Source organism: Spodoptera frugiperda, chromosome 15, assembly GCF_023101765.2.
Source record: "Spodoptera frugiperda isolate SF20-4 chromosome 15, AGI-APGP_CSIRO_Sfru_2.0, whole genome shotgun sequence".
Classification (NCBI taxonomy): Eukaryota; Metazoa; Arthropoda; class Insecta; order Lepidoptera; family Noctuidae; genus Spodoptera; species Spodoptera frugiperda.
The window spans coordinates 518,858-545,000 of NC_064226.1; the positions used below are offsets into that span (position 1 = coordinate 518,858).

Sequence of the window (26,143 nt, forward strand, 5' to 3'; positions counted from 1 at the left end):
GGTGACCAAAGAAGAGCTATTGTAAACAATAAATTATTACCGGATACTACACTAGATGCAATTAGGTTAGAAGCAAGAAATTATCTCCAAAATCAAAATAACACCACACAACAGATAAACAATCAAACACAACCAGAACCAATAACGACGCAAACCAATCCACTAACTCACACACAATCTAATACTAGAATGAAATGGTCAAATGAACTTAATGAAACGCTTATTAAATGTTATTTTATAGTTACGAAAATGGAAACAGACATGACAGTTTGGCGAAAAAACCTGAAAGACAAATTTATACAACACTATCCTCACTTATCACACCTCTCAGAACAACGTATATCCGATCAAAAAAGAGTAATAATAAATAATAGAATGATTTCCGAAATGAGATTGCAGTCGATAAAATTGGCAGCACAGCAAGAGTTAGATGAAATAGGATCTGTAACTTTCGAGAGATCGAATAGTCCGAATCCACACTTGAATACTAGTATTAGGCTAGAATTACAAACTAACATAAATACCATAAATAGAGAACACATGATTTCAGAATTGCAGAATACAAATATAACCCAAGAACAAAATGATAACCGTCAACAACTAGCAGTCACTAACACACACACAAACTCCGAAAGAAACCTAGAAATAGATGAACTATTTTCACAAGCCCTACAACACTACACTGAGACACACCCAACCAATAGATGTTATATTCCTAAACAAAAGACGTCAAAAAAGCTAGCAGAAATAGTAGATTATATAAACAAAGTAATATTACCAGATTATGTTATTAGTGATATAGAGTTTTCCCAGTTACAAACAATTTTATATGTTGCTGCTTGGACAGCTGCTAAGGCCAATGGTAGTAGAGTAACTTTAGCGTCTGCACAAGATCGAAATAATCCTCAAAGAGACTATAAACCCAAATGGCAGAAAAGGTTAGAGCGCAAAATAGATGTAATTCGTGCTAAAATAGGTAGATTGACTTATTATATACAAGGTCATAGAAGTCGTAAATTAAAAAAGGAAGTAAACAGAATACTACGTGACTACAGAATACACACCACACACGAAGAACCTAACACACATCTTGCACACTACTTAGACACACTAAAACAGAAGCTTTCAGTATTTAAAAGCCGGTTAAATAGATACACTAAATGCACACTACGCAAAACACAGAACAATCAATTTAGGAACAACGAAAAGCAATTTTATCGAACATTAAAGAAATCAACAACCAACCACACAACATCAAGTAACACGACAACAAACACCCCATTTCCTTCAGAAGACAACCTGAGACACTTTTGGGCAGGTATTTGGCAAAACCCTGTTAGTCACAACGCCGAAGCTGAGTGGATAAAAGCCGAAGAAACTAAATATAACAATATTCCACAAATGCAGTTCGATCAGGTAGATATTGAAACGTTTCACGATGTTCTTAGTAAAGTCCACAACTGGAAAGCACCAGGATCTGACCATATACATAACTACTGGTACAAAAAATTTACGACTATTCATCCACATTTATTTAATCACATTAATACTTTCATTAGAGACCCAAACAAAATCCCTTCATACATAACTGAAGGTATCACTTATATGCTACCTAAAGACCCTAACGACACCGCAAATCCCGCAAAATATAGACCCATAACCTGCCTACAAACTATTTATAAAATTATGACAGCATGCATTACTCATATCATATACAAACACATTGACACACAAAAAATACTAACAGAAGAACAAAAAGGTTGCAGAAAGTTTAGCCAGGGGTGTAAAGAACAACTAATAATAGACTCAGTTATACTAAAAGATGTAGAGAAACACAAGAAAGATTTATACACAATGTACATTGACTACAAAAAAGCTTACGATTCGGTACCTCACTCCTGGCTTCTTCATATTTTAAGGATATACAAAATACACCCACACATCGCACACTTTTTAGAAACTATAATAAGTAAATGGCAAACACGTCTTCATTTAAACACACCTACAGGAACAATCGCTACAGAATTCATTAAGATTCAACGAGGCATATTTCAGGGAGACTCGCTCAGCCCTCTATGGTTCTGCTTAGCAATAAACCCACTTTCGAACACATTAAATTCATTACAATCCGGTTTACAGCTACAATACAGGGACACAATTAATACTTTAGAATCTAATCAGCAACACTGTAAAATAAATCATCTCCTCTACATGGACGACATCAAGTTGTATGCATCTTCTCCGGAGGATTTATACCAACTAGCTGACACTACTGAAATATTTTCGAGTGATATAGCAATGGAGTTCGGAATCGACAAATGCAAAATTAATTCAGTTAAAGCAGGTAAAATATATACACACTCATACCAACTTCAGACAGGCGACACCATCCACTCCCTGGATGAAAGTGGGACTTACAAATATTTGGGCTACATACAGGCTAAACAAATTTTGCATAAGGAAATAAAAACTGAACTTACTAAACAATTCAAACACAGGATAAAAGTAATATGTAACACCGAATTAAACGCACGAAACACCATAAAAGCCATAAATACATACGCTATCCCGATTCTCACATATTCCTTCGGCATTATAAATTGGTCTAAAACCGAACTCCTAAACCTACAACGCAACATCAACACTACACTAACAAAACATAGAAGACACCATCCACGTTCATGCACACAAAGACTTACACTATCAAGAAACGACGGAGGAAGAGGCATTATAGATGTAACTAACCTACACAACAAACAGATTACGACTTTAAGATCATATTTCTACAGCAAAAGTACTACTTCAATATTACATCACGCAATAGCTCAAAATGATAAAAAACTAACACCTCTGAACATGTCTGACCGAGAAACACAAAATAATGAAAAACAAGTCGATCGGCAAACTAAAATCGCCGAGTGGGCCCAAAAGTCACTTCACGGGAGACACTACCACGACCTTAATCAACCAAACGTCGATAAAACTGCATCGAACGATTGGTTAAGGCGTGGTGAATTGTTTCCTGAGACTGAAGGGTTCATGTTGGCGATACAAGACCAGGTAATAGAAACCCGAAACTACCAGAAACATATCATGCATATCCCCATACCCACTGACATTTGCAGGCGCTGTAATTCTGCTTCTGAAACCATTCAGCATATTACAGGTGCCTGCAAAGCCATTGTCCAAACAGACTATAAACATAGACACGACCAAATAGCAAACATCATTCATCAAAAATTAGCAGCAAAATATAATCTTATTTCTACCCCGACAGTCCCATACTATAAATACCAACCTGAAACTGTACTTGAAAACTCATCCCATAAGTTATACTTTGACCGAGCCATCCTCACTGACAAAACCATTCATTACAATAGACCTGATATCACTCTCATCGATAAAATTAATAAAACTGCCCAAATCATAGACATTGCCGTACCAAATACACACAACCTTCAAAACACAATAGCCGAAAAACTCTCTAAATACACAGACCTCAAAAATGAAATTACTAGGATGTGGCGACTCAACAGTGTCACCATAATCCCCATAGTTCTATCTACAACAGGTGTAATTCCGAGACAACTTCATCAGTCCATACAATCACTTGCCCTTCCTTCTTATATATACCACAGTCTCCAGAAAGCAGCCATTTTAAATACATGTCGTATTGTTAGGAAGTTCCTAAACGATACAGACCACGACATGTACACCCAATCCCAAAATTAAGCCCACCCCTTGGACTAGCACTTGGCTTCGGCCCGTACTAGTCCTCAAATCCGGCACTTAAGTAGCCGAGCTTAGTAAAAGAAACTGAAAATAATAATAATAATAAATCTTTTATTTGCTTAGAATGTAGGTACATAGGAATAGGGTGGTAAATTACATTTGGGAGATCCATATACATTCGGCCTTGTTGGCGTGCAAATATAAGGCTTACAACTAAAATATTACAAGTTGTCGTCTAGGAAGTCCTGCACAGAGTAATAACATTTGTCGACTAATAATTCTGTGAAACATTTCTTAAATTTCTGAAGCGGTAAGTTTTTAATTTGGTTAGGAATTTTGTTATAGATAATAGGAGCCATACAGATTACACTTTTTTTCAGTAGACTAGTTTTGAATACTCCTATCGATAATAGGTTCTGATATTGAGATCTTAAAGCTGTATCACGTTTTCTGGTTGAAGTTACTGTTGGAAATAAACATTTATTGGTTATTACAAATATTGCTAATTCAAGGATATAAAGGCAAGGAAAGGTTAATAGTTTCTGAGACTTGAATATAGGTACGCAGCTATCAGTTACTTTAAGCCCAAATATTGCTCTCAAACATCGTTTCTGTGCTTTGAAAATGCTTTCTCGCTCACTGCAATTTCCCCAAAATATTAAACCAAATCTTAGAACGGACATTACAAGACCATGATAGGCCAATAACACTGTTGGGGTATCAACTTTTTTTGAGAGGTTATGTAACATGAACGCGGCTGTACTTAAACGTTTACATATATTTTCCGCTTGCGGCTTCCACGTTAACTGGCTATCAATTAGGATTCCTAAGAATTTTGCACTGTTCACTTTTTCAATTATTTGGCCATCATAGTTGATATTTGTGTCTACTGTAGGTGTTCGTTGGTGAAAATGCATAGTTTTAGTTTTTTGTAGATTAATTACTAAGTTATTATTCTCAAGCCACTTTATTAAACTGCTGATTGAATTATGAATATCCGTTACATATGAATCTTTATTGGTACATGATACAATTGAGGTGCTATCGTCTGCAAATAAGACCATGGGGTTAGATATGTTACGTGGTAGGTCATTGATATAAAGTAAGAATAGTAAGGGTCCGAGGACGCTTCCTTGCGGAACACCGTATTTTATGTGTTTAAAAGAAGATAAGGTTTTTATTTCCCTTCTAGATTTTATGCATAGGCTTGATATTTCCGTACATTGTTTCCGACCTTTCAAATATGTTTTTATTAAATTTAAGGCATTGCCACGAATACCATATGCATCAAGTTTAGTTAAGAGTGTATCGTGGTCCACACAGTCGAAAGCTTTCGACATATCAGCATATATTGCACAAACCGGTATTTTAGTGTCAACTTTCGGCATTACTTCACATAGAAAATCAAAAATGGCCATATTTATATTTTTATTCTTCCGAAAACCCTTTTGCTCGTTACACAGTATGTGGTGTTTTGTTAAAAAGTTATAAATAGATTCATAGATTATTTTTTCGATTATCTTTGAAAATATAGAAATACGTGCAATAGGTCTATAGTTTACTAGTTCATCTTTATCATTCTTTTTGTATACTGGTACAACTATTACGGTTTTGAGGTTTTCTGGAAATACTCCGGAATATATGCTAGCGTTTATAATATGAGCGAGAGGTGCAGCTATACAGTCAGACACAAATTTTATAACTGCAGTTGAGATACCATCAAAGCCAACGCTCTTTTTGTTTTTTAGATTTTTTATTATGCGAATGACATCTTGAGGGACAACTGGGGTCATAAATATTGAGTGAGGATTTATATCTAGGTTTACTAAGTTGCATGAATTACGTTTAGTTATATCTGTAATCTGATTGATAAAGAAGTCATTAAAGGATTCAGCTATTGAGATTGGATTGGATATTATTTTGTCGCCTATTTTTATTTGAGAAATTGGTTCTTTTACGGTTTTATTATTATTTATAATTTGCCAAGCGGTTTTGGATTTGTTTTTTGAGTTATTAATTAGATGACTATTCTGAGACTTTTGGGTGAGTTTGATGATTTTCTTAAATCTCTTTGAGTAGTCGTTAAATTTCGTTTTGTTTTCACAGGTTGGTTTTAGTCGCTGTTGCCATAATAATTGCCGTTGCCTTTTGCTGCATAATCGTATTCCACGGGAGATCCATTTTAATTTTTTTTCAGATTTGATTGTGACCAGTTTAAATGGGAAACAGAGATTGTGTAAAAGTGAAAATATATCTAGAAAGTTATCATAAGCTTCGTTGGAATTTTCAGTATTATATACATCAAGGAATGTTAGGCTTTTGAGATGGGTACGAAATTTTATAAGATTTTCTTGGGTTATATCTCGTGTTAATGATCTCCATGTTTTAATTTGACTAGTTTTATTAATTTTTATTTTCAATATTTGAGCAGTGTGGTCAGATAATCCATAGTCCCTTACTTCATGTTGGCAGTTTTGTTTAAAATTATGAGCAAAATTATCTAAACAAGTGTTACTTGTAAATCGAGTCGGCTGATTAATTTCAAGTTTGAGGTTGAAGCTCCTGAGAAAGCATTCAAATTCGAATGTAATTCTGTTCCTATTCAAGGTGCCTATATTAAAGTCTCCGCATAGAATTACTTTTTGCAAGGGTTTGATACATACTTTTTTAAATATGAGATCTAAGGCTTTCATAAAACTTACTTAGGTTACACAATTTAGGAGGTCTATAGACACATACAACAATAACTTTGTGTACAGGGAGTTCTATGGCACAGCATTCTACAATTCCTGATATCGAATACTTCATTATGTCAGGTCGCTCTTTATATTCATGACCAGCTTTAACTAGGATACAGGAACCACCGCGTTTACTGTTCTGTCGAGCATAACATGCTGCCAGTCTATAATTTGGTATATGTAGTAAATGTTCCTGACCTGACATTATGAAATGTTCAGTTATACATATTATATCTATAATTTTCTGCTGACTCAACAATTCCTGAATATATATATTTAGTAAATCCGATTTATTTATGAGTCCAGCAATGTTTTGATGAAGAACATACATGGAATCAAAGAAAAAACTCATGACTTGGAGACACTTCGACGTTATTAACATTATCATTAATTAGGGCATTACATGCTGTCGTGTTATCAAATAAAGTTAGCTGTAGGTTATGGAAAATATTGCGCATACCGCGTTCGTTTACCTTTTTATTGATTTTTGAAAACATAGTAAAGTCATATTGCAAATTCAAATTAGAGTCAAACGCAGTTGCATAGTTGTATGTTTGAAGATCCAGATGTAATAAATTATTGAAGGTTTCTATTCGCCAATTAAACATAGTTGAATAATTACTTAATTTAAAGGTTGGAACACATAGAATAACATTAGTATGATGAATTTTAAGAAGTGTTTCTCTTAATTTAATAATGATATTTACGTAATTTTCTGTTTGTTGAAAATCTTTTTCACCGATTAAAATTACACAATAATCAGTCATAGAAAAGTCTGCTATTTTCTTATCTAGATTAGCAATAAGTTGTAATAGACCACAGTTGGGTGAAATATAGTGACATATTTGTAAGTTTTCAAATGTTTCTTCAGCTATGGAGGTATATAGATTTGAGAATGACTGGTAAGAACAGTATTTTTGGATTTCCTAAATAAGAATGGTTTCTGTTCGAAAAACATATCCTAATTGAATTATTTTTATAACTGTGCAAGAGTCCATTAGTTAAAATATTTCACCATCAAATGATTGCGTCACACATTTATCTAATGGCTTGAGAAGAATTCGGTCAAATAAATATGTCAAGTTCAGCCAAGCAAACTCTCCAGCCCTAATACTCTCCGGAGCTGCGGACTGCCTAGCGGGTTTACTGGGGCTCCGGCTCGAAAAGCAGGAGTAGGAACGAGGTGGTTTTTAGTCAGTAAAAGTCCCTCTCTCTCGCCTTGCTCAAGGCGGGAGAAGTCATTGGATGAGTTTTAAAAATGGCCCTAATACTCACTGTTACAAAATATTCTAATGTGATTAAGAAAGCTTGCTTCCTTTGCGAGACGTATCAGAAACATAAGACATTCAGATCATGAAACTGTGCAAGTTTTGTTTTAGGACGACCATTTTTAGTGAATTTATACCATAATCACCTTGGAGATTAGACACAAACTAATGCGTCTACCACACGTGCATGCTTGACCGCAGTTTTACTTGCGCATGCCAGCTTGTACACTGAACACTGTGCGTGTAGTTGGTAAAACGGTAGCATGCGCAAACTCCAATGCTTGGCTTGATGGTTTTTAAACTTGCTTGAAATTCTGGCATGCGCAAGCTATACTTGTACAAACTTGTCTGCGCGTGTGGTTGGTAGTTCAGTGTTCAAGCCGCACTCAGTTTAGTCGAGTGGAGTAACTGAACATGCACGGTTGTTAAAAATGGCGGATTCACTATAGGCATTTTCCTCCATCCGTAAATAATTCCGCCAATCGCTTGGCTCATCTCTTAAATCCTTGAGTAGATGTATATGTGAATGAATTTTTCTATTCAACAGCCATTTTTTTGTCCACTTTGATCGTTTACACTTTGACTTTTGTATTTTCTTTTTTTTCACAAGCAAACACTTGAAAAATAATAGCAGAAGAAATAGTTCTTCATTGGGAACCATTGTTTCCACGCCGACGATGTCGACAAAAATGTGGCTTGCGCATACTTAACTGTGCCGTGTGGTAGACGTATCCGTGTTCAGTCTTTTCATACGACAAGCATGTGCAATTAAAACTGTGGTCAGGTATGCACGTGTGGTAGGCGCATAAGCCTTGGATGACTCCGCTCATTTAAACAATGCAAGTCACCAAATTGCATCTACAAATATAGTTTTCTAGGTAGGTAGTGTCTTTAATATGAATTATACAACATTGAAATGCAGCCAAAATAGACACTATTAAGACCACAAGACTGAGGACTTCCAAATCCCACCATCAATAATTTGGACATCTCATTTAAAGCTTCTTATTTATTATTCATATTGTTTTATTTCTATGCATTTCTCTAGCATTGCATGTCTGGTTCACAAATAGACTGCGCCATCGATTCCCGTGGGTGTCGGACGACTGTAAAGTCAGGAAAACAGACAGCTAGATTTGTCCACTTAATCGAATTAATTATTAGGATTTTGCTGTCATAGGCTTAGTAGTCTGCAGGGTCACTGACCTCGATTTCTTCTTTTAGATTCCTAAGACTTTAGAGTGGTTTAATGATATACTTCGAATCACCGAAATATCTATATACACAAAAACATGCATAACTTTCAGACGAATTTTCTCTGAGGCGCACTTAGGAAGGTACCGTCAACTTAAAAAATTAAACTGTTTAAAATGCAACTTAAAATGAATTCACGAAACTTTATAGTTTGTAGACGTTAGTCTAACGTAATGTAGTAATGGTAGGTACCTACCTATTGATTTTAACTATCGTATTTATGAGGCTCTTTCAGTAAATCTATAAATCTGGAACACATAAAACTTCTATTTGTATTTTACTAATAACATAGAAGCTTTTGTGGTTTCTCGAAGATGTTTCACTGAAATGTGAGTATTTAACTCACATTTCAGTCCCGTTCTTCCCTTATGGTCCATTCTTCCCTTATGGACATCCTCTTTAAAGTAACGCTTTGGTTAGTTTCACACAGACTGCTACACAAAAGTTTTGAAAAGATTTCTGATCTGCAATAATAAGCATTGATTAGGAAAATAGTCATTGTTATCGGGGAACAATACCCAATACGACATACCAAGGAGTAGTCGATAATCTCGACCTCATTGTGCCTTTTGATTAATAACCTCCATAATGAAACTTTGATTTGAAATCGAAGTTTTTACGTGTCGATTAACTACATCCAAATTGTAGTATTCTGTGAAAGTGTGTCCGACACCCGAGCTAGTGCAGCAGCAGCTGCAGCAGCAACATGCACGTGTTGTGTTGTTATCAAGGATGGCTCAAGGTTTGTTTGTCGACCTTGCGCGGAGCGGTCCCGAGTTCCCCGGCAGATAACACGTCACCGGTGAAATGGCGTTATCCTCTAAAAATCATCGAGTGTGCGGGTGTGCTATGTTTAGCGGGCGCTGAGCAGCGGGCCAGCAGCTCAGCAGTCGCTTGGAAGACGCGGACGCGACCACCTCGCTCGCTCCAGCGCATGTACGACCCTCGACCACTCGCCCGAGTGAAGTGTGTGACTGTGATTGTGTTCTCGTGATACCTGTGCCGGCCACGCGCTCAGGTACGACTTACCATGCAATTACCGATGGACGCTTTATTATTAGACCGGCTGTGGGCTGTGGCGAAAATACCGCGATTTTTTCCCCTGTTTCAATGTTACGGGTGTAGTGTTACCAGCAACGCGTCTGGTTTATTTCTAGTGCGGCGTGGGTGGATGAGTTTCGCGGCAATGTTATATTTTTCTTGTCCGGCGCGCTGTGTGCACGGTGGAGCGGCGCGCGCGCAGGATCTGTGCTAAAGCTGCGCGGGATGACCTTGACCCAATTCTCACATATGTTTTTAGGGATTAACCGTGCTAATTATATCTTGGATTGCATCGCAGTCGCAGCACTGTTTACATGCGATGCACTCTAACTGCTACTGACGGAGAGTGTGACCTCTCCGCACTGTCAAGGATATAAAAACATGCCTAGGGGAGCTTTTTGTTTACAAGTTTAGTAAATGGCATCTTAATATACTCGAGTCAAAATAAACTGGTTGCCAGGCAATCTTGTTATTGGCGCATGTTGCGCAAACATCGAACCGTTTAGTTTCAGTCAGTAGCTACCTGACTGTTCTATGTTTTATGTTTGCTTTGTTACTCGTATAAACAGCTCCATACCTCAATACTGAGCTAAGAAGAGTGTATGTCAGTACGAGCTAATGTCAGATTTTATCAAACCATAAAACTTACCTCTTTTGAAAATATCGGTGAACATCTTTATAGGTAAGGAAAGTCATCAAAATTGGTTCAGCTATTTCGATCTGTAAACATAACAAACAAACTAACTTCGATACTTGTAAAAATTTCAAAGAATTGTTAAATTTCAAAGAAATATTCATTTCAGAAAAAAACATTCTTCTAATTTTTGCAACATTATTTTGAAAAGATTTTCTTTTCAAACAAAAGATCACAGAGTAAACGAATCCTAACAAAATATAATACAAAACATACGAGTTTCCGAACTCCATAACCTTGTACTAAATAAATATCGCGAATATTCATTTTTTTTACGAAAATCTGTATTCTGTCACAATGCATCCCACATCATTGTTATACCGATGGACCATTTCAAATCAGAGACAACCCGTCGAGACGAAAAAAACATCGAATGTTTTATTTTTTTAAAAGTACTCTATCGATCCAACAAATTGTAATTGGATTGTAAACTCTACAGTATTGAAATAAAGCGTATAATAGCGTGCAATGAGAATCAATGAACGAATGTATTATCCAGTCATTGCCCTAATTATTTATAGATAGATATTACGACATCGCAATTTTTCACGTTAATCCCGGTCTGCTCACTTCCAACCAGCAGTTTGATGATTCGCAAGCTTAGCGAAACATAAAGAAAAACAAGTAGAAATTCGTTCTCGTCATTATTTCGCAATAAAACTTTGTTATTTATTGTATTATCTAAGCCAATTTTATCTAAGCATTTACTATTTACGTGGGAATCGATTGAAAATCATAGTAATAGGTACTATGTAATGTAGAATCATTGTACCTATTTACTAACTTTCCTATTAACGTTATACAATGTGATAGGGGTGAGACTTCTAACCCGTTAAGGCTGAGTAAGTACTACATCTAATTGTATCGACAAAAAAAATTTGGGGGTTGAACCCCTCCCCCTAAAAAATATTTTATCAAAGGTTGTATGCGTCGTAGCAACGAAAAAAATAAATAACTAATAACCTAATAAACTTTGCTAACTAATTCATTACTTTTTTCATACGTTTCATAATGTTTTGGTAAGAAAAAAAAAGCATTTCTGGATTATTTTTTATCGAAAAAACTGCTATTTTTCAATATTTTCATTGGGGGTTCAACCCCCCATATTTTTTTTTTGTCGATAAAATTAGATATAGTACTCAGCCTTAACGGGTTAGAAGTCCCACACCTATCACATTGTATATTCGACCTGTATTCGTAATGAATCAAACGTCAAAATCAAATATCATTAATAAATTCATAAGTTATTAGTGAATAGATGATGATGATGATGATAGATAAATGTCATAACGTTTGGATTTTAATTTAAACAGTTTAAGAAAATACTTCTGATGTTGTAGTTTTGTAGAACGTTGGACTTTTGTTTAGACTTATTTCAATCAATACGTGCTAATTAAACTAATAACAAAAATAATTTATTTTTAACGTGAAGAAGAAATAAAACATCAGCTGTTTGCGTCGTAAATTACACGCAACGTAAAGTTTAATCCTTTGGTATGAGGAAGACGCGCTACTTATTAATTTACGGTGAGTCTTTGCACTAATAGCTATATAAATTTAAATAGACAGACATTTAAATCATAAGGTCATGTTGCTCCACCTTTTTGAATACCTAGTCGTACCAGATTAATAGTACTAGTAGTAGTCTAGTATATTTTACATGTATTAATGTATTATGTTCAAAAACGCTACACCCACCCTGGGTGTGGACAGAAAAATGACAAGACTACAAACCAAATACACAACACACCTTAGCTATATAGTAAAAAGATAGGAATTCGATAAATATGCCAGAGTTCTTACAAAACAAACACAGAAATCAAATCAAGGGAAATCGGTTACCCAAATATTTAGTTTCAAAACGATAAATATTACTGAATTTCAGTAATAAAAGTGAACGGAAAACGTCTAAATTTTGCTTTCCGTTCTTATTTTTTCAGTTTAATATATTGCTATAAGTTTTGTGTGTTAGGTAAGCAGTGCACGTAGCTGTAGCTAGCTCAATGTGTCAAGGTGGCCCAAATATATTCCCCGGCTTGTAGCGGCCTGTAGTAGCGCGCCTGTTATGATTTATAGCCGTTTCCAATATTACTTCAATTTCTCAATTTGTAATGGATTTCAGTTAAATATCAATTTCTTTACAATAAGAGAAAATGTCGGTATTGTTTGTTACTACAAATTTGTAATGTACGTAAAGTTTTTCTTGACTAACATTCTTCCTCGTGCAGTAATTTTATTCGCTAAGTGTCTCGACATGGTGTTACTATACAATAAGAATAGGATTATCAACAACAAACAACAACAACAGCAGTTCTTTGCAGTTTTACAGAATACAAAATAAAAAACAAACATTTTTTAAGGGAAGAAAATCTTCCAATAACTTCTTCGCTAGAGCGAGGCAAGAGGGACTGTGAGACTCTGAAGACTAAAAATCACGCCGTTCCTACTGCTGCATTTCGAGTCGGAGTACCGGTAACTCGCTAGGCAGTCCGCAGCTCCGGTTCAACAAAACAAACATTAGCTTTATCATTTTCTATCAAAATACGTTGCATTACAGTCCAATTTTCCTAGTATAACTGAAACCCAAAATCAATATAATATTAAAGTATTTGCAACTACTTAAAACGTTAATCATGCCAATAGATGCTCTCCATATGTTGTTGATGTTCACTTTCGTTGCTGACGTCACTACCATCTTTGTTTACCATGCAATATTTATCGGAGTGCTTCAGAATATCAAATCGGATATAATAGTATAGGAATTTTCTATACTTAATTTTCATACGCACGGTTGAGATCAGATCAGTGTCAATTAGATACTTTCAGGTATTAGAACTGTAGCTTTTAAGATTGAGTCCTTAGTGTATTGGCTCCAGCTGGCAGGACTGAACGGGGTTTTCTTTCTCCTAGTTTTCTCGCCTAAGGCAGAGAGATTGATGTCTTTAAATATTGAGCTAAATGTCAGAATCCTATATGAAACGAGTGACTTCTTTCTTCCTTAGTTAAATGACAGATAAGCAATAGACATAGTCATGGTGTTATTGTTACCTAAGTTATATGTGTAGCGCCCGTAAAAAGGTTCCTAGTCATTTTTCTCAAATCGCTAAAGGGATATTTTTATTTAACAATAATAAAATTATTGGCAACGCGAGTGATTGAAAATACCTGTAAGATTACTGATTGTGATGACTCACACTCGCTGAATTTCCTCTCACGTCTGTTTAACGTCTCATTTTATTATAAACCATCATTATTATACATTTAGTAAAGCATGCTAAGTTAATATAAGCCAAAGAAGGTATAAAGCCTCGAGTATTTTCTTCTAAGAGGTTGCTAGTTATACCAGTAACTATATTATGAAATCTCTCTTCACTACATAGTATAAAACAAAGTCGCTTTCTCTGTCCCTGTGTCCCTTTGTATGCTTAAATCTTTAAAACTACGCAACTCATTTTGATGCGGTTTTTTTTAATAAATAGAATGGTTTAAGACGAAGTTTTATCAGGCACCCATGCGAAGCTGGGGCGGGTCGCTAGTCTACTATAATCACCAACACACCACACATACCAAAAACCAATTTCAATAAGATAATTCAACAGTACCTTACAGTCAATAGCTCTCAACAGACCAATTAACCTATATCTTTCTACACTAGACATATAATTGAAAGTAATTTTTACAAAGAATAGTTGCGATGGGCAGTAATTGCAACACGGTGTCACAGTGTTCAGTACGTGTAGACTGTAGATATCGCGTTTGATTGGGTGCCAACACTGAGGGACAATTAGCTCGACATCCAACGAATGTTCCTTACACTCGACGAATTAATCATGGACGTTCGATTTCATTAGACTAGTAGATTGATATTGGTTTTAAATTCTATTTAAGCTTAATCATAATCAGTTGCTCTGGTGTTCAGTTAAAACTGAAGTAGGGAATACTACTTACAAAAGTCAAAAAATTATTTATTTCAATCAGACTAGGAAAACACTTGAACGTCAAAGCAAATATTATAATATTAAAAGTGTCTGTCTGTCGGTCAGTCCTGTAGGGAAGCGATTCCTACGGAGAAGAACGAGCAAGAAACTCCATAGGTGAATCTTTTCTAGCTTGTTAGCATTCATAAAAAACCAGTAGCATCAGCTATGTTGGTATAGTCTAAGGAAAAAGCACGAAAAATTTATAAGTACACTGCTTTTTTAAACTGTTCAACTTTAGTTGTGTTTAAAATATCAAAAAAAGACCTAGAGAAACGACAATATACCTATATTTGTAAAGTAAAATAAATGTAAAATGAACTCAATGGGTTCAATGAAGATAAATCAGAAATCAGTTCAAAGTTGTTCTTACATACTTTGTAAACCATCCATGACCAATCAATTTGCCTATGTCAAACTCTCCCAGTCAGATAACGACCCAGAAAGCAATAATTAATGTCCCCCATTAAATGTCGTCACAAGGCCAGCGGTGGGAACATTTAAAAATAAACATTTATATTTAATTTTATCGTCCGCACGAGATTCATGGAGAAATGGAATGGCGTGCTTAAAATAACGAGCGGTGATCAATAGTTTTATTGTTTTGTTTTCTAATAAGTAAAATAAATAATGGCGGCTGGCTGATAGGAGATACATTTTTAACGCCTTATTGTTAATTTCAATAAATATTACGATCACATTATTATTTATGAAAGTCTTAGATACTTTTATTAATAAATGCCCATAACTTGTATAAATTGATTTAAAGTTTTTCAAAAATTTGAATCGTAGCCCATTTATTTCCTATTCGTTAAAATACTACGAAAGTTTTAGTGTTGAGAAAAAATGCTGAAATCTTCAGAACAGTTATCAGAACAAATGGAAAATAACATTTCTTTATTCTTATAAACATGATTTGGTTTATTTCGAATGATGCAGCATTAACAATCTAGTGTCTATCCAGGCAGCACTGAAACTTGATTGATTGATTTACATTGAACTTCTAAGACACCAGGATGTTTATACCAACAGCGAAATTATTTTTTACCCTGATTGTATACGCACCATCTTCACTCAGTCTTGAAAAATGTCTTTGTTAATCCTTCTTATTTATATTCAACTAGCTGACCCGGCAAACTTTGTACCGTCTCAAACATATTTTTCTCACCCTTTAAACCTCCTGGATTTTTGCATATAATTCAAGTTTAAAATTTACCAAATCGGTCCAGCCGTTCTCGAGCTTTAGCGAGACTAACGAACAATAATTGATTTGTACCTATATTTTTAGATTCATAAGTACTTATCGCTCATAGTGAAAAGTGGAGGACTAAGGGGAGGCCTTTGTTTAGCAGTGGACGTCTCTCGGCTGATGATGATGATGATGATGAAGTACTTATAGTACGAATTTTACTATGTCTACTTCATAAATATGTTAACGAGCACTTTTGGCAGATATCTTGACATTTTTACCGTTTTTTGTTATGTCGCCAAAATGTTGATATTTCATTTAGATAGTCATAAGATATTAAGGGATTTATGCATATTTTTATGATGTAAAATGTTTGTTACCAGGATTTAGCAGATAGCCTCCGTGACGACAAAGGTATCTCCGAACATCTGAAGCTTCCAATCCAAAGAATCAACGACTACCAACTACTGCTGAAGGTGAGACAATGAAAAACAGTTCTATTTGTGTGTTTGCATGACCAGCAACTAAGTGAAATTGATTACAACGAGTCTTACATTTTCCATTATTTTCCAGGAATTAGTAAAATACTCAAAAAGGCTAGGCGAAGACTGCTCGGACCTCCAGAAAGCGTTAGAACTCTTCCTCAGTGTCCCGAACCGAGCCACTGACAACAAGTTCATCGCGAGCATCGAAGGGTTCCGTGGTAACATCTACAAGCTCGGTCGGTTGCTCACCCACGACTGGTTCACCGTCTCTGATACTGAGGGCAAGTCCAGGGAGAGATACGTGTTCCTCTTCAAGGCCCGGGTCCTCATCTGTAAGGTCAAGAAAGTCGGAGACGATCGCTCAGTCTTCGTGCTTAAGGATATTGTCAAGGTTTGTATTTCTTTCTTTTACTTGATGAAAATCATCTGTTTGTGAAATGTTTCTGTCCATAACAAGATTGTGCTCAGTAGTCAATCAAATTCCACGTCAAACATTAATTGGTTTAACGGCCATAATTCGATCGTGTTTGACTCAGTTTGCATGCGGTACGCCGTAACACTCGTGGACCTCGTTCGTGACAAAATTGCAGTAATACACATTTATACAAACCGTTTCCCTGAACCAGCCTACACGTTCTAACTATATCCCCATTCATTGCCGGCTGCCGGCTCGCACTTGAATACAACCCCCAAAAATAGGTCAATTCAAAGAACAACCATTTGGAAATACTCCAGAATCACGTCTGGAACGTGCGAGTACTGTGTAGTTCCTTTGTTATTGCTAATTAAACTTTCATCCAGTTAATACTTGCACAGGAGACATTGACACCGCGTCATTGAAATAGCAGCTGACGACATTGAAACGTTTAAAAGTGTTTCGCTATTTCTGAGCGAGGCGAGCTCACCACGTCTCACATTTTTGATATAAAATTCAATTTTCTACTACGTTGCACAATATTATTTGACGTTACAAGGCTGTTTTATAATAATGCGCGTAGTATTCATGAAAATACTTTTTCGTGACACGTAGGTAAAGATATGTTTGTGTCTCTCAATGTAGTTTCAGTTCTCGTTTAACTTCGAACATCTAGATAGACTATATTGAAAAAAAAAAACAAGCGAGTAATGTGTTTTTACAAACTTCTGCATAATATATTATCTTTGTCCCTATAGCTACCGGAGGTCGAAATCAAGGAGAACCCCGAAGAGCCGCTAAAGTTCACACTCTGCCAGAAAGACCCGCCGCTAACGGTCACACTAGCCGCTCACAAGGAGCAAGTCAAAACCAATTGGCTCGCTGAAATCAGAAAACACGCTAGTGACCTCGGTGAGACATACTTTGTGATATTTTTTTCTGGAACATGACATACACGTTCTTAAACATTCTATAATGTTCCATTGTCGTTTTCCTTCCAGTCGCCCTAGCCGAGCACGCAGCAGACGACCTCCAGGTAGAACCTGAAGGCGTCCCAGCAGAACCTGAGGAGAAGAAGAAGAAGAGAGATCACGCTGAAGTTGCGCAAGCGGAAGCAGTAGATACTAAAGAAAAACGCTCCCGCGTTGAAGAAACTACTCAAGTAGCAACTACCGAAGAGGCTCAGCAACTTAAAACAAAGAGGAAAGCATCTATAGAAAGTGAGGTCGCGACTAAAATCTCCAAGTCTGAAGTTACCGAGGTATCTTCAGTCAGCGAGACACAACAATCCGTCAAAGTCAGCTCAGTCAGTGAAAGCTCTAAAGTCACTGAGAAAACCGCGTCTGTTTCACAATCAGAGCAAACTAGTCAAGTTACTGTAGTAGCTGCTGCGTCAGAAGTCAAGGTTGCGCAAGCGACATCTGTGCAATCTACACAACAAACATCTGTTCAGAGCTCCACTGCTCAACAATCGTCTCAGGAGAGCTCAGTACAAGCCAGCTCTCAGAAGACATCACTCACTGAACAGTCTACAGCGCAATCAAGTACTACACAAGTTGCTCAATCATCATCTCAAGCAACTAGTGTCGAATCAAAAACACAAGAAGCTACATCTATACAACAAACATCATCGTCTGTTGAACAATCTAGTCAGCAAGCAACAGCTACTGAATACAAGACACAAGCATCGGTGAAGGAGACAACAGTTGAGGCAACTGTTGTAGCGTCCCAACAATCCACTAATGTACAAGAAGTAACTACACAACAATCTGTAGTAGAGGAAACTAAAGAGAGTACAGTAGAGAAGGTCAGTTCCACTGGCGCCGAGGTTACGCAGCAAGCTACTAGTACCAATCAAACTGTAACCACAGAGGAAGTTGGGGAAGACGAGATGTCTAGGTATAGCCGCAGTACGCGGCTCTCTGGAGGTAAATATTTCTTTCAAAATGTTTCAAAATCACTATTTATCTACCTAATCAGAATTCCGTTATATTATGTTTTACTTATTTTACAGAGTACTCCAGTAGCAGCCGAAAATTATCAGGTGGAGGTCGCTACGAGTCATCGTCTACATACGATGGCAGTGGCCTGACTTCCTCCTACTCGCGACGTGAGAGCGGCTCGCGTCTGGAATCCTCCAAGTACGAGTCAGGAGGAGCCATCGAGGGAACAGCAAGTTCCCGCTACGAATCTAAGTACTCCTCGAAAACTGAAGGAGGATCCAAGTATGGAATTGAGTCCAGCTACGAAAGCAAAACTGAATCTGGTTCCAAGTACGGAATCGAGTACGACAGTGCCAGCAAGATCGACAGCATCGCGTCCAAGTACGGCATCGAAGCCAACGTAGAGAGCAAATCTGAAAGGTCTGCTTATGCTATCGAGGGTGACAGTGCCAGCAAAATTGACAGCATTGCTTCAAAATACGCGTCAAAGAGAAACAGCATCAAGTCTAGCGTTGAAGGAGCCAAGGTCGAATCAAGCCTGGAAGCTAAATATGAAAGCAAGACCGAAAGCTCTGCTTACGGCATCGAGTCTGACACCACAAGCAAAATTGACAGCATCGCGTCCAAGTACGCATCCAAGAGAAACAGCATCAAGGCTAGCATCGACGGAGACAAGGTCGAGTCTATTTCTTCTACGACTGAGAGCAGCTACGAGACTGTAAAGAACGGAGACTCGTCTTACGAGAGCAAGTACTCGAAGAAGTCCATCGCCAACGGCTCAGTGAGCACTGGCTATGAATCAGCGAGGTCCATCTCCAAATCTGAATCTCAAGATGGGAAGCCAATATTCACGAAAACGTTGGCAGGCCAGAACATTGAGCGTAAGTAGTGCACCCGCGAGTAGACACGGCACATAGAAGTAGACACACTATTAGTGCTTGTACATAACGCTTGTAGAACACTAACGTACACAACACATTACTTTAACCACGCTTTGTACATTCAGAACATTATTTCCTTTCCATTGCGTAAGAGTTCGAACGGTATTCGCAGTTCAAGACTAGAATTTTACCATAAGATCACATGACGAACACAAGACAGACAAGTCTCCGTGATCATAAGATGACAGTACATTATTTACGAAGGTAGCCGAATCCGTACGAACTCTCCCTGTGACCATGCTCTGACTCCTCAGCTGGTGAGAACGCAATCTTCGAATGTCTTCTGCGTGAGTCGAAGGACGTGAAGGTGACGTGGCTGAAGGACAACAAGCCGCTGACGGACCGGCTCATGGACCGCTGCTCCATCTCGCTGGAGAACGACGGCGGGTTCAAGCTGGAACTGAAGCACTGCCGGGAGTCCGACGCGGGGGTATACACCGCCATCGCGGAGAATCTCAAGGGAAATGCCCATTGCACGGCACAGTTGGTCGTGCAGGAGTGTGAGTTGCATTTTACTTTATTACTACGAGTTTGAGAAAATAATGGGATTTGGTGAAAACTTGCACTTGTATCTAAAAGTATTTCAGTAAAATTCTCACAAAACTTCATTGATAATTATTGTTTTCTGCATATTTTCTCAAACTCAATCGATAACAAATAATGTATAAAACACTATGACAACGACAGTTACAGTTTATTTGATCAACTTGATCCCCTCTGTATGCGCATGCTCATCGCGATCATCGATTAAGACATTGTAAGGCGTATAACACGTAGTTTGATATCTGATCCGTTCTCTATTTAATTTTCCTGTATTTTGCACTTATTTCGGTATTGTTGTACACACGTATTTACTTACTTAAACAATAACCTTAATAATATTAATCTTACACTCCACCATTTGAGGCAAATTGTCCCAAAAATTACCTATTAAATTACTTATAGATGAATGTTAATGGTAACTTACCTACAAACTTTAATAAATTAATAGCAAAACCAAATTTTGTAAAGTATTAATAATTAACTTAACAGAAAAAAAATCTTGTAAATATTTCGTGAATCTTACAGTCAAAATACAACTTCTAACTTCCACAACAGAATTTAAGCACAAAATAAAATTCTTCTAAAACTGAAAATAATTCCTACACAAAATTAAGTAAACCTTTGGCACTTTCTAATTTCTTACTATAAAAATGTAAATAACTAAATACTTTAAAAAATCCCTGCCTCAAATGGTCCCCTACATTTCTAGACATGGTACTAACATACTACACCACGTAACTTGTAGTGACGGCCGAGGAGCGCCGCGAGAGGAATGCCCTGAAGGCGCCCTACTTCCTCGTGGCTCTGAAGGACACTGAAATCATGGAGAACACCTATCTGCGCTTCATGGTCCACGTCAAGGGCGACCCCAACCCTGATGTCAAGTTGTAAGTTGAATTAAAGAAGTGTTTTGGAAATATTTTATCTGTACTTTGTTAGTTCAAAAGTAAAATACGTAGTCATTGTTTTAATTTAATATACAAAATAACGTAAACGTTCTCTTATAGTCCCATTTTGATATTTTCTAATTGATATCAAATTGATATTTTCTTTATACTTAGTTTAAATTAAATCTTTCTTCTCTTATTTATCTTAAAGTAAATAGGTTCATTTATTTAACAGCTCATTTGGTAACTGTATTAGACAGTTTGACATTAAAGTATATTATAACTTATAACTGAACTAAGGACTGACTTAGCTTAAGTTAGTATCACCTGTTAGTCTCACGCTTTTACTTGTATCTTGTATCGCCCTTCTACCATAAGTAGGCACATACTTAAGTACCGCATTAATCACCAACATCACCACCAATCCCCAATCCCCAGCTACCGCGACGACAAGGAGATCCTCACGACGTCGGAGTCAGACCGCGTGTCCATCATCCGCACCCGCGCGGACCGCGGCTGCTACGAGCTGGTCATCGCCGACGTGCTGCCCTCCGACGCCGGCCGCTACTCCTGCAGGGCCATGAACATCTACGGGGAGGTCACCTCCGAGGCTACTGTCACTGTTGTCGGTAAGTGTTTAACTTAAGTGTTTTCTATGATGTGGTTGAAAGATGTACGCGTGAAGGAATGTTATAATTCCTATGTAATAAGGGGTTTTGTTTTTATCGTATAAGCCGGTAAACGAGCAGACGTATTTCCTGATGGTAAGCAATCGCCGTCGCCCATGGACACTCGAAACATCAGAGGCGTTACAAGTGCGTTGCCGGTGGAATTTAAGGGTTGTTGGGGGAATCGGGGATTGGGAAGATTGGGATGATGGGTAATTGGGAGTTTGTATTTTCCAGACACAATTTCAGACTGTGCTATAACTGAAAGTATTCGCAAACAAGTTATTATTTAAACCTCATAAACAATAAAATATTCCTACGTCTCACAAATAGATACATCTGTCATCTTAATTTAGATAACTCATATGTTACAACGTTGTCATAAATTAACTCGAGAAACTCGCACATTCTATCTATTTCGGTCAGATAAAAATCGTGTGGAAACTATTTATAAGATAAATCTGTCTGTCAATGGAAAGTCAAGAAGATATACATGAGAAACGGTTCACGGTGAAACTTCCAGCTTGCATAGATTACGTGCAATTATGTAATGGCCTGGAAAACTGCCATACACCCACGAGAATGAACGATTCACGATAGAATCAATACATATCTAATACAATACAGTATATGCCAATAGACTCACCCCCTATTACATGGGAACTTATAACACAAATGGTGAAAAGTTAGTATACATTGTATAGCAGCATTACGTGCCGTAATGTACACCTCTGCCTACTTCTTCGGGGATAAAAGGCGTGACGTTGATTTTTTTATATCTATCTAATATAATCGTTATTTTATCACGTTCCTTAATTAATAGCATCATCAAAAGTGTCGTAATAAATGAAGAATTTGTACGCGAGTGCTAAAAATATGTGTGTAATGTAGTTTGTCGAACGTTTGGACATCCTCCAGCTGTGGTTTATGGATCACTCCGCTATTTATATCGTTTACCCGAATTAGACTGAACTTGTAATACTTTTCTTGTTTGACTTACATTGTTGTTCACGTTCTATTACGTGTTTTCTTTTTTTATAGATATGATGTTTAATGTGTGAAAAAATATCTTCAATTTCGTCGTATCGTCACGCCTTTTATCCGTGAAGGGAAAGGCAACCTTGCCATTACATTGTATGGTGGCATTAGGCACGTAATGCCACCTGTACAATGTACAGACTTTTCACCATTTGTGTTATAAGTCCCATGTAATAATAGCCTATTGCTAATACTGAGAAATTGTCGAAAAACCGAAATACTTTGCCTGACCCGGGAATCAAACCCGAGATATCTTCAATTCAATAATCATAATTATGTATTTATAGAATAAACTTCTACTACCTTTGAACACTATACAAATTAATAATGTTGATGCCTTGTTTAGACGACAAGAACATCTTCGGCGAGCTCCCGCCCGGTGGCGAAGGTCTCCTGGCCAAGGGAGAGAAGCCGACGTTCACGTGGAAGAGAGATGGACAGACCTTCGACCCTGAGGAGAGGTTTAAGGTAGGCAGAGTACATCCTTGTACCTAACTAGGTACCTAGTAGTACTGCAAAATTAAATAAAATATCAAACTTCGATACGAGACTACGTTTGGTATATGTTTTACTATGTTCTATGTTGTACCTATTGTGTTAAAATATAAAATGTTACGTTTTAAAAATAATTATTTTTTTCTGTTGAAGATCACCTTTTTTTAATAATTATTTTTTTCTGTTGAAGATCACCTTTTTACAAATTTTTTTAGATAATTCACATGAATATACACATCTTCATTAAGATTTCAAAGTAAATCAAATGAATGCAACCTATATGACCTATATGTATCGATGCTGCAGGTCCTGCTGGGCGACGACGAGGACTCGCTGGCGCTGGTGTTCCAGCACGTGAAGCCGGAGGACGCCGGCATCTACACCTGCGTCGCCAAGACCAGCACCGGGAACATCTCCTGCTCCGCCGAACTTACGGTGCAAGGTACAGTATTCAATTAAAGTTTGTCAGTTAGGACGTTTTGTATAATAAATAATGTCCAACTCCTAGACTACAGTGCATCACGACTATGTTTATTAAAAACCACTACAGAATCAACTTGCAAGGTTCTCTCATTACTACAACATTACATTATTCTTCATTTGTTTTTGATTGTCTGGACTTTAAGAGATACTCTGACCTCTGAGTTTGTTTCGGCATTTCTTTTCAGAGTAGTCGGATAGGAAATACCGACCTCATCTATTTATTTTCTTGTAAAAAGTTATCTTGTAACCAACTTGCAAATATAAATATCATTTATCATAATTAATTATAAAGCTTGTTCTCTAATACTAAGCCCTGTAAACCACGACCTCCGTCTCGGTCTGCTAATAGTTTACGTAATAGACCAGCCTTCTCATATAATCGAAGACCATACTGCAGTTGTAGACTGTCTGTAGACGCGTATTACCGCTAATAATGATGACATTGCCAATTCCTGACTTGTTACACTAAATAATCCCGTGTGTTGTCCAGGCGCGGTCCACGAGCTGCACCGCGAGCCGGAGAAGCCGTCGCTGGTGATCGAGCACCGCGAGGCCATCGTGTCGGCCGGCGCCTCCGCCATGCTGGAGCTGGTCTGCAAGGGCTACCCCAAGCCCAACGTCGTCTTCAAGCACAAGGGCAAGGACATCGAAGCTGATACCCGCCACAAGTCAGTTTATATTCGTGTATTTTATTCTATACTAATGCATTTTGGATTTATCATATAATTGACAGACTTGATCAAACACACTTGATCATGGTTATACGGTGATTGCATAAATAGGTTTCTACTGTATTACTCAAGTATATCAAATTACTCGTTCGTCAATTGGTTGCAAGTGCACCTGCAAATAACTCGAGTTCGATTCAAACGGGGTCGACTTGCGCATAAACATATAAATTTATTTTTAATTAAATTTTAAGAACGTGTCCAGTATTGTTATATTCTTTCAATAGATTTAGGTATTACAGAACACCTATGTAATCTAATTCCCTACAAAACTAACAACACACTGGTTCTCCGTAGGTTCCTGTACGAGGACGAGGAGTCGATGTCGCTGGTGATAAAGAACGTGTCGCAGGCGGACGCGGGCGAGTACCAGGTCACCGCGTCCAACGAGCTGGGCGAGGACACCACCACCATGCACCTCATCGTCAAGGCCGCGCCCAAGATCAAGAAGAAGATCGAGAACCAGACTTGTATGGTGAGGACTCACTTATTCCTATTATTATCCTCCTCCTCGCGTCGTTATCCTCATTACTGAGGGTCGTGATTCCCTATTTGAGGGATGATCTTGCTCCGAACAGTTGTACGCCACTTTTTCCTCTCCTTGGCCGAATGGAGGGCAACGTGTAAGTTGGTCTCCAAGGTTGTTCGGATCTGGTCAGTCCACCTAGTTGGGCTACGTCCTCTTGATCTCCTGCCTTTCCGGTGACCATAAGTTGCTCGAGGTTGTTTCCTTCTTTTCTGGCGATGTAACCGAAGAACTCAAGTACTCTTCGAAGGCAAATAGATGAGAGTCGGGTCTTTATTGAGTTCTTGTAGGATAAACGCATTTGTGCGGAAGGCCGTCCATGGGATCTGTAGCATTCGCCTCCAACACCACATCTCAAAGGCATCGATGCGGTTGCGGTCAGCTTCAGCATCTGCCCCATAACTGAATATGGAGAATATCAATGTCTTCACAAGTCGCATTTTCGTTTTGCGGGAAATGTTGCGATCTCTCCATATTCCCTGCAGCTGGGACATACCTGTTATTATATTTAGTTAGAATTCCGAACGAGTTTATATAAAGGTTGATGACTATCTGCCACACTCAGAGTCATTTAATGGTTACTTAACCCAGTCCTTAGCAATTGTTTTCGATACAAAATATTTACTAAGGAATAGTTTAAGTAATCATTAAATGTCTCTGAGTAATGAAATTTTGTAAGTTCTCGTGTAAGTTTCCATAGAATTCCGCATGTTTCTTCAGGGTATATATTATACGAGTAGTACTGTTACTATAACTCGGATAAACATGTAGTCTTCTGGGGTCACATATATGGGATCTGTGCCTCAGACTATAGAGTTAATTATTACAATGAATTAACAAAAATACTTTTTCATTCTTCTCTTACTTTTGAGTCTTCTAAAGGAAGGATGAAAGGAACTGTACTTTTATATACTTTTGTCCTTTCCTTGTATGTACTTTTTTTCCTTTCCCCATCTTATTCAACCTTCTGTTACCTCAGGTGAGCTCCACCCACACAGTGACCATCGAGATAGAGGGCGCGCCGGCGCCCGACGTGACGTTCTACAAGGACGGCGTGGAGATCAAGAGCTCGGACCGCATCTCCATCGTGAAGGAGTC

At 37.6% G+C, this 26,143-nt stretch overlaps 1 protein-coding gene across 12 annotated transcripts in view; it reads left to right on the top strand.

Annotated features, from left to right (window-relative positions):
- Positions 1-26,143, top strand: part of LOC118272581 (obscurin) — a 122,710-nt gene that overhangs the window by 69,177 nt on the left and 27,390 nt on the right. For 10 of the 12 annotated variants that reach the window (XM_050698665.1, XM_050698666.1, XM_035589238.2 and 7 more), the window contains 13 exons: positions 16,277-16,369; positions 16,467-16,769; positions 17,552-17,705; positions 17,795-18,721; positions 18,808-19,617; positions 19,932-20,177; positions 20,966-21,107; positions 21,546-21,736; positions 23,160-23,281; positions 23,615-23,750; positions 24,282-24,459; positions 24,817-24,994; positions 26,025-26,143. The exon at positions 26,025-26,143 is cut by the window's right edge and continues 72 nt beyond it. In XM_050698665.1, coding sequence (XP_050554622.1) covers positions 16,277-16,369; positions 16,467-16,769; positions 17,552-17,705; positions 17,795-18,721; positions 18,808-19,617; positions 19,932-20,177; positions 20,966-21,107; positions 21,546-21,736; positions 23,160-23,281; positions 23,615-23,750; positions 24,282-24,459; positions 24,817-24,994; positions 26,025-26,143 — 3,599 coding nt within the window. Of the gene's footprint in view, positions 1-9,842; positions 10,011-16,276; positions 16,370-16,466; positions 16,770-17,551; positions 17,706-17,794; positions 18,722-18,807; positions 19,618-19,931; positions 20,178-20,965; positions 21,108-21,545; positions 21,737-23,159; positions 23,282-23,614; positions 23,751-24,281; positions 24,460-24,816; positions 24,995-26,024 lie in introns of those variants that run through there. The other 2 variants (XM_050698667.1, XM_035589196.2) reach the window with 2 other exon arrangements.